The sequence below is a fragment of the Diorhabda sublineata genome, chromosome 9 (assembly GCF_026230105.1).
Source record: "Diorhabda sublineata isolate icDioSubl1.1 chromosome 9, icDioSubl1.1, whole genome shotgun sequence".
Taxonomy (NCBI): Eukaryota; Metazoa; Arthropoda; class Insecta; order Coleoptera; family Chrysomelidae; genus Diorhabda; species Diorhabda sublineata.
The window spans coordinates 23,279,244-23,288,786 of NC_079482.1; the positions used below are offsets into that span (position 1 = coordinate 23,279,244).

Below are 9,543 nucleotides of genomic sequence, written 5' to 3' on the forward strand. Positions count from 1 at the left end.
ACGCCTTGTAGTCTTTACATCATGCTCAACCCCCAACAAGCGAATTTGCGGTGTCTTTCTCGAGTCTTTCTCGATCAGATTGCTTCCATCTCACTCCAGATCGTTTTAAAGATCGGGTGATCGATTGCTGCTTATTTTGGTGTTAGACGAGTTTATTGGGGTGGAACAACGACACCAATGTGCTTTGCTCGGAAAATCTATAGATCGGATTTGCAGTTGTTTCGAGAATATTGTTGTTGTACATGAGGAAGAAAGTAGGTGACAAGATACATCCCTGGAAAATACCAGCGTTAAACCTTAAACCTTTCTGATGTCGATAGCGATCTGAATTGATCGGTTTTTGAGAAAGCTACCAAGCTAGTCGATAAGTTTAGATATATGCTTACGAAAATCGTAATGATGGTCGCTGATGATGTTAGTAGACTCGAGAAATAAAAATTTTCTGATTATCGGCTTTCACCATTACTTCGGGACTAAAGCAATCGGACGGTTGGTATTGGGAACCCGTCTTTTTTCCTTTTTTTTTGGTATGGGTTGGACCCGAACAATGTTTCAGGATAATCAGATTGTTAAATTTATCAAACCATCAAAAAAATTAGCTCTCGCTAGTTACGCGTTTGTCTTCACCATCGCCATTACTTCTTCTTCGTTTACATTTGGAAGACTATCAAATAAATCTGGGTAGAAGCCTTTAAAAATGATAAAAGGTGAAAAAAAATAATAGTGAAAACCTTGGCAAAGAAGGAGAATATAAAAAAATGAGAAAAAAAAATAAATTACGAGCGATCTAAGATCGGAGAGGGGACGGGGGTGAGTTTTTAAGGGTAAAAACGTTTTATCCCGCTTTCCGGCAAAACTAAAAGTCCAATGAAATAAAGTTAAATAACACAGTTGCAGGTGATAAGGTAATAGAACTTTTGTATCTACACTTTTTCTGCATAAAATTAAAATTTATGTGACAAATTGAAATAACCAAGTTTTTGATTCTTTATTTTTATCTTCTACAAAAAAAAATTGTGTAAAGAGTTAAAAATTTAAATAAATAACTAAAAATTGTACATAATGATATGTATGAATGTACAAATTCGGATGCGAGTTTTTTTTTGTTGTTTTGAAAAACTTTACCATTGTGATAATAATATTTTTTTACACCATCAGAAAATAGAGATTTCGAAAAACAAAAATTTCACAAACTTTTTAAAAAAAAAATTCATATTTTGACGGGGAAAGTTTGCATTGAAAATAAGGGTGCTTTTTCAATATTAGGTCATTATAAGGTGAAAAAAAATGAATATTTATATAAATAACTTGCTTTTTCCAATTTTTTACATAAATTTTAAAGTTATGTGAAAAAAATGTAAATACAAAAATTGTAAATCTCTCTATTAACTACTTATTATTACATAGGAAATCTAGATAAACCGATTCTACCATTAAAAACTTACCCCTTTCCCTTCTCGACCCCACATCGCTGGTAAATGGTCTTTTTTTTTCATTTTTATCATTTTCTTGTCATTTCTAATGGGTTTCATACTACTATTGGTTCCAAAAGTTATCGACTCTGGTCTAAAAGAATTCCGATAGCAGAACGAATATACCGATTGTAGAAAAAATATCGTGTACAACACGTGTTTCACACTCGTTTACTTAAGAACAATTCTGCAAACTCGTGTGAAATATTCCAATATTTCAAAAGTTATACAATATTCCATTTCATACCACTTTCATTACCTTTTACATACGCTATTTGGTAATTACTGTGTTTAATATAGGCATTATATAATATGTTATTAATGAAAATTGCATTTATTATTAACGAAATGTTATTCAAATTTATACCGTTTTTAGAATGAACTAATTGTTATTACAATTATACACAGCTATTTCATCAATCACTGTCATTCACTGTTGACACAAATTACTGCGATTTTTTTCGATTTCGACAAAACACTTCTCACACTAACGTTGTTAATGGAGCACTAATTAATTTTTCATTTATTATTCCATTAAATGAAAAGAATATTAGTTTGTATAGGTTCGATCGAGCATGTTTACGGTGCTCCATTGCAACTTTTCTAACCTCTAACCCTCTTTGAGTTACACAATAAAAATAATTATTCATATTTCCTTTCAAAATGTATTTGTAACAATCCTTACGTGACAAATTTTATAAATTAATTTCTACAACCAACATTTTGGCAACAGTGTCACTGTTGCATTCTTTCGTCCATTGCTGACCATCAAGAAGAAAACTCTTTCAATTTTTACGTTATGTCCTATTTAGGAATTCTGAAAAGCAATCTTGACTTTTAATTGATTTAAAATAAGCTACAAATTTTTGAAAGCAGCGTACTGGGGCCTGGGTGAGCGACCTAATCCCGAGTCTCGTCGCTTGCTCTCGGCCAACCTCGTTTGCGAAATTTAAAAAGCCTGACAAAAGCCTTTTATTTTTGCCGGACACACAATCAAAAAGCCTACCTATGTCCGGCTTTATCCGGACGCCTGGTAACGCCAACTGGAGGTCTGAAGCTGAACTACTAAAACGACATCTACCTAAAATACTGGCAAATATAAATTTCAGCAATGGCGCGAAATTTGAATGATTAGATAGTAGTCGTACTGCTACATAACAACCAAACTTTCGAATTTATGTTTTTGTTCATAGCATTTCTCAAAATGGTATAAACAACATCACAAAAGATGAAAATTTGGAAATTTATTATTTGTAATCCCATTATCTCAATTTCAATTTGTTTGAGTAAAATTTGAAAAATAAACTAAATCAATGAAAAAAGTTTTATGAACAAAATCAAGATATGAAGAAATACTTTATGGTTAATCACTTATATAAAATTTTAAAATCTGGAACTCTAGATTGAGCCAAGAATTCAAAAAAATGGTTTTTGTTACAGGAGATGTTAAACGGACATTTTTTGCCAGTTATCACGAAAAGAAAGATAAAAATATCGTTCAATTTCTATGAAATAGTGATTATGGTTAAAGAAATACAAAAAAACAGTCGAAGACAAAAAAGTAAAACGATAACTTGGAAGGTAAAGGAAAAAAATTGAGAAGAGTTAGCAAGGATTTAATGATGAGAATAACAAAAACAATCGTGTTTCTGATAGAACCACAACAAATGTAGGACAATTTAAAGATTAGTTCCAGATCGAATAACTTTTCCTTTTCTCGGCGAGTCGACAATGTTGATAGTTTCTCCATTATCATCTTCAACAAATATAAAGTCAAGCATTCTACTGAAGACACACTACCACTAGATCAGTCTTCAAGTGCTGAAGGTAAAAAAAAAACTAAAAGAAAAGCAAACCAAGTGAATTTATCGAAACGCGCGTCAGAACGTGTGATTGAGAGTGTTGGCACAATCGTTTCACGAAAACCCTTTATAATATAGTGAAAAGTTAGGTTGGGATCCACCGTTTCATGTTAAACTGAAGTTTAAACTACCCCAAAGTAAACTTCAGTCTCTGAAGACGATAATTTGGTTATCGAAACGCGCGTCAGGCAGTGTAATTGGGAGTATTGGTGTAAACAGTGTATTCATTAGCAAGAAGAGAAGCTTTGGTTGAAGTAGCTTACGAAAAACTGGGAGTTAGTTTGCGAAAATTGGACAAAAAATTCAAAATCTATAAGAAATGTGTAATCAACATTCTAAGGGAACAGATTGTAGTTCCAAAATCAAGTAAATCGGCACCTAAATATTCTGAGAACAAAAATCAAGACATTGACAACGAGTTTTCTCCCGCTAAAGGTTTGAAAATCATTATTGACGACGAGTCGTATTTTACCTTCGATGGGAATGAAACAGCGAATAATGAGTTATGATGGTCAGAAAGGCGAGGAAGTAAATTCAGAAAAGTATTTCAAAAGAAACCAAAAGATCAACTCGAAAGTGTTGGCATAGTTGGCGATTAATGCTGTTCATAAAAAAAAGCATCCTGAAGGAAATTTTGTGTTTTGGTCAGATATGGCAACTGCTCTTGATGCAAATGACTTTTGTAGAATTGAATATTGCCCAATTGAACGTTTTTGGCGAAATTAGAAACGAAACGTACATTCTGAAAGTTGGGAAGCAACTACACATGAAGAATTTGAAAAAAAGAATTTTGAACAAACTTAATTTAATGCAGCTTTTAGAAATCAACATTAGGAAAGCGAGCCGACTGGGTGCTGCTACAGTTATATAAAATGTGTGTAATTATAGCGTAGCAATGTATTACTAATCCATAAATTTATAATGTAAATTTTTCAAATTTCCTGTCTCCTGTTGTGCTAATAAATCAGTTTTTAGTACAGGATATTTTGAAATCATCTCATACCGTTTAAACTACACTTGTTAAATATGTAAAAGTATTTTGATTATCCGCTTATCAGTTGTACAACTACATCTAATACCAACTTCGTAAAAAAACCTTTCAAATAATGCATTTGGAAAACAAATATATCTCTGAAACAAGTGCCCTCATGTTCAGCACTAGTATATTAAATAAAATCTGTTTTTCTTGAAGTACGACAAAAATTTTAAAACTACCAGTGTCCCCGGATATATGAAACGACTCGAATATAAATACAGTCCCCCCTTGTTATGTACTCATTTCTAATTAAGTATTAGGAAATTTCAGAAATAGATGACGAAGATTGCAGTTCTGTTTGTCTTTAGGAAAGCTAATTTTAGAAAACAAAAATTTTCTTAGTACTTATAGGTATTATTTCCTCAATGGTGCCCCGGCTTCCCAAAACTTCCCAAAGACGATAAATTGGTTATCGAAACGCGCGTCAGACAGTGTAATTGTGTGTATTAATGTAAAATGTTTACCTTCAGTCTCTGAAGACGATAAATTGGTTGTCGAAACGCGCGTCAAACAGTGTAATTGTGTGTATTAGTGTGAAATGTTTAACTTCAGTCTCTGAAGACGACAAATTCGTTATCGAAACGCGCGTCAGACTTTGTAATTGTGTGTATTAGTGTGAAATGTTTACCTTCAGTCTCTGAAGACGATAAATTGGTTATCGAAACGCGCGTCAAACAGTGTAATTGTGTGTATTAGTGTGAAATATTCAACTTCAGTCTCTGAAGACGACAAATTCGTTATCGAAACGCGCGTCATACAGTGTAATTGTGTGTATTAATGTGAAATGTTCAACTTCAGTCTCTGAAGACGACAAATTCGTTATCGAAACGCGCGTCAGACTTTGTAATTGTGTGTATTAGTGTGAAATGTTTACCTTCAGTCTCTGAAGACGATAACTTGGTTATCGAAACGCGCGTCATACAGTGTAATTGTGTGTATTAATGTGAAATGTTTACCTTCAGTCTCTGAAGACGATAAATTCGATATCGAAACGCGCGTCAGACAGTGTAATTGTAAGGGATGGTGTGTTTAGTATCGCCAATGGTTCCAGAAATTCCAACTTAGTTAAGAAGGACAGTATTTTAAAGTAATGGATGTTTTTTGAGTCATGTCATACGAACTAAGAATCAGCGGACATTAAATCAACATACTGCAAATATTTATCAAAAAGCTTTCTTTAAATATTCAACAGACTCATTTTTACCAACATCACTAGCCACCCTGCTCATTATTTACCAAGGGTTGGCTACAAAATCAGTTTGATAAGCAGATAGTTTGGGAGAATGATGGTCTGCTATATCCCCAGACCTTACAATGCTCGATTTTTTGTTTGGGGAAGAGTAAAACAAAAAATTTATTAAGAACACATTCCGAATGGTGTAGTATTAAAAAAATAATATCTCGTGCAGTTCCATCAATTACTTTTTAGAAAGATAAGTACAGGCAGCTTGGAGACAATTCCTAAAACGTATTGAAAAATGCGCAAATGTAAACATTTAATTTTTATCTTACTATTACTTAATTATCAATAACCGGCGTTGAGCGTCAAAAAATAATAATTAGAATCAAGACTCTTTTCATTTCTTACAAGAGTCGTTTAATCTACAAATTTTATAAACAATACCAAATATAGAAATAAATTATTTGTTTCATACATTTTAAATCTGCCGGCTCTCTACCTATAAGATCAACGGGTTTCTGTGATTTACTCAACAAAATATAACAATGACCAAAAACACCCAAATAATTTATAAATTTAAAAGGTAGCTTTAGAAAGTTCTTCAAAAATACAATATTCTAATAATTTTTTGAATCGTTGTCTTATTCGAAAATTTTTATTAACAACTTATTGTTAAAAAGATTGAGGTTATGCTTGTTTATATATAAATTACTCTCTATCAATATTTATATTCAATCAAATTAATTCATCTAATAAATTCCATTTATGTAATGTATAAAAAATATCACATCACTATTAATAATACCGAGATTTCGTAAACGCAAAAATAAACTTGAATCCGTAATATAAGTAAACCACCTACTTCTACCGCTGAAATGTATACAAACAGCGCGAAGAACGATCTAAAAATCAATGCCTGGTTTATCGAATATAAACCTTTACTTTCTTTGTTTCTTTTGTTATCTAAAATGAATAGACGTAGGTACTTACCGTAACATCATCGAGAATTCCACTCAGTGTAAATATCGCACAGATTATGATCGGTAATTGCCACATTTTAAGAAATTTTTCACTAGAACACACACTTCACCGATGTACCGACACCGCTACTCGGTGCTTCTTGGGTGGATTCACAATTCACAACTGACACCAGCTCCACCTACTGGAAAAACCATACGCAAGCGCTGACTTAGTCGTCAGGAGATCGGTTATCTCGGTATGGGCAGTATCGGACTTGATGAAAGAAGAGATATTGGATGGAAAGCATGCGGTAGGAAGACATTTGCTTTTTGGCGTCGTTTTTTAATCGATAGACAATTAAGGAAGAAAAATAGGTGGAGGGAAAGGGTTCAGGGGCACAATATCACAAATTTATATCTGATGTTGTGGTTTGAGAAGATATGATTCAGCAATAAGATGATTAATAGGTTGCTTTTATGTAAATGTCCTTTCTCATATCACATTCCGAAATTTCTACTATGTTTGATTCCAAAATCAAAAATTCTTGTTTTGTACAACTCTTTTTTTTCAGTTTCTCTATGAATTACTTTATAATTTTTCTGTATTATTACTATTTTTATTGTTCTTCACAATATGTGAGAAATGAATAAAAGAGCGGCCTCATCTTCTAGCCCAAGTGCTTTCCGGGCTCATTGACTTCGCAGAGACACCACCTCCAATCTCGCCGTATGCAGACCCATCCCAGCATAAACGAACATGTCTTTTCCCACTTCACAGCTAATGCAGCAACAACAGACAAGGAAGATGAATGATCCATGAAAATCCTCTGCTCTTCGGTCGTACCTGTTGTACTCCACATTTGCAGCAGAAGTGCGAGATCAGTTTTGGGAAAGGTAGGAGGTAGTGTCGTCAGTCTTCTTCATGTTATAGTGCCGAATCCGTTATCGGACGTTGACAATCATGTTGACTATGATAATGTTGTTCACTGCAGCTCGTAAGAGTGAACTAGTTGTCTGACCTAACCACCGACGTAAATTTTTCAACCATGTGTTAGTATTGCGTATTACATTTGCGAAGGAAGATAATTTTCTGGTTTTAACAGACCTTACAATCTCTCTCTCCTTTCGCATTTGCACCATAACGTCGTTATTGCTCACTCTATCATTCTAGCTGAGCATACGCCTATATGTGCACATTTCAGAAGCTTTTTAAGAGGTGCTTCCGTCAGTTTCCATGCTTTCACAACATACAAAAGAATAGAAATACGTAACATCTTAATACCCTGACGCGAAGCTATAAATTTAGATCGTGACTACACAAGATGTTTTTTAGTCTAATGAATGCTGCTCTAGCTTTCTCATGCAACATTTTATTTCTGTTGAGTGATCCCATTTATCATTAATCGTTTCCGTTCGTTTTAATGGTTCATTGTCAACAATAAGGTCACCATCGTTTACTGGATTTTTACTGATGATCATGTACTTAGTATTTTTGGTATTAAATTTTATTCCATATTCCTGACATTTCTCAACCATTCAATTTAATAATTTCCGTAAACCTTCCATTCAGTCAGTCAGCTACGAGGACAGTGACATCGACGTACCGGATGTTGTTTACGGTCACCCCATTTATATCTTCAACATCTACACTGAAGACTAATTTATCCTTAAGTCGTAAAATTGCTTTTTGATTCTAGTAAAGATTCGCTATCAAATTAATATCTTTGCTATCAGTTCCAATTGCCTGTAGGATATTTGTCAGTTTATGATGAAGGAACTTATCGAATGCCTTCTCAAAATCTATAAAGCATTGACATCTCCACACCTCCGCACCAAGACCTTAATGCTGAACAAAAGAAAAAGAATTGCCTATCCATTTTTGGCCGTATCTTTCTTCTTTTGCCTAGTTTTCTGTCTATTAGTAATGTTTCCAATTCATTTGTTGTTTTGTATTCTGTTTACGAAGTTCATGATATTTCTCTTATTTCAATATTCTTTCGTATTCGAGTTGTAAACATATGTCACATTTTGAATATAAGTTTGATCTCTACCCAATCATTTATTTGATCTTTTTTATGAAATGGTATTTTTGTTCTTAAAATGAATTGTCGGCAGGTTTGCTACGGACACATTTTCAGAAAGAAAGAAGTTGATTGAAGAGTAAATATGAATTGCAAATCATTCATCTCCAAGAAAAATGTCCACAGCATCCATTGTGCAGAAATTCAGCTGCCAATCACAACAATTTACTAAAGATATAAAACAAGTTATGTCACGATGATACGAATTGCCATACAACATTTTTAATAAACGGGTTCATTATACGCTTTGTTTTCTTGTGATTTCTTGGCTGTCACCTAGAGGAAAGCCCACTTTTTAACGAAAGCGTTTCAAGGACTGACGTATTTTGACCTATCAAAGCTGAATGTATCAAAATTTGTTCTTATTTCTACTTTATTGAAACACTAGCTCGGTAATAGGAATTATAAAGCAAATTTAAATCGCTTTGCACCCAATTTTACAAATCTTTTGCTTACCTTTTCAATACTAACTTACATTACAGTAATAAAAGAAGACCAGTTTGCAACCACTTCTTTTTCTTCTTATGTTGCGTTGTCAGGTCTTAGCAATCATAATTCCGACCTGATCCCTGTTTTGAGCCACTCTAAATAATTGTTCGATGCTATGCTTGTCCATTCCTGAATATTCGTACGCCTCTGCGATCCTGTGTTTTGTCCTTCATACTAGCTGTAGAATCCACTAACGATTTCCTTTGAAGATAATCGAAGTATAACAGGTTTGGGCATTTAACTGTTGCCAAAAGTACACGAACTCCATTTGCCTTGTTTAAGACTGCTTTAATTCCTTGCATAGCCATATGGTATTCTCAGCATTCGTCTATGTAATCGCATTTCAAATCTATAGCTCCGAACACCAGCATCATTCTTTGTCTCAAGCTCAAGTCCGGTACCAAACAGTCTTGTTCTGTAAAGTTTCACGGACCGATTCAATTCTGCATTTAATTTCCGGATCA

The 9,543-nt window shown here is 33.7% G+C and overlaps 1 protein-coding gene across 2 annotated transcripts in view; it reads right to left on the minus strand.

Moving 5' to 3' along the window:
• LOC130449044 (amyloid-beta-like protein) overlaps positions 1 to 6,742 on the minus strand; it is a 176,897-nt gene extending 170,155 nt beyond the window's left edge. Inside the window, exon 1 of one of the 2 annotated variants that reach the window (XM_056786685.1) lies at positions 6,541 to 6,742. In XM_056786685.1, coding sequence (XP_056642663.1) covers positions 6,541 to 6,606 — 66 coding nt within the window. In that variant the 5' untranslated portion in view covers positions 6,607 to 6,742. The remainder of the gene's footprint in view (positions 1 to 6,540) is intronic. The other variant, XM_056786686.1, reaches the window with a different exon arrangement.
• Between the last annotated feature and the right edge of the window lie 2,801 nt (positions 6,743 to 9,543).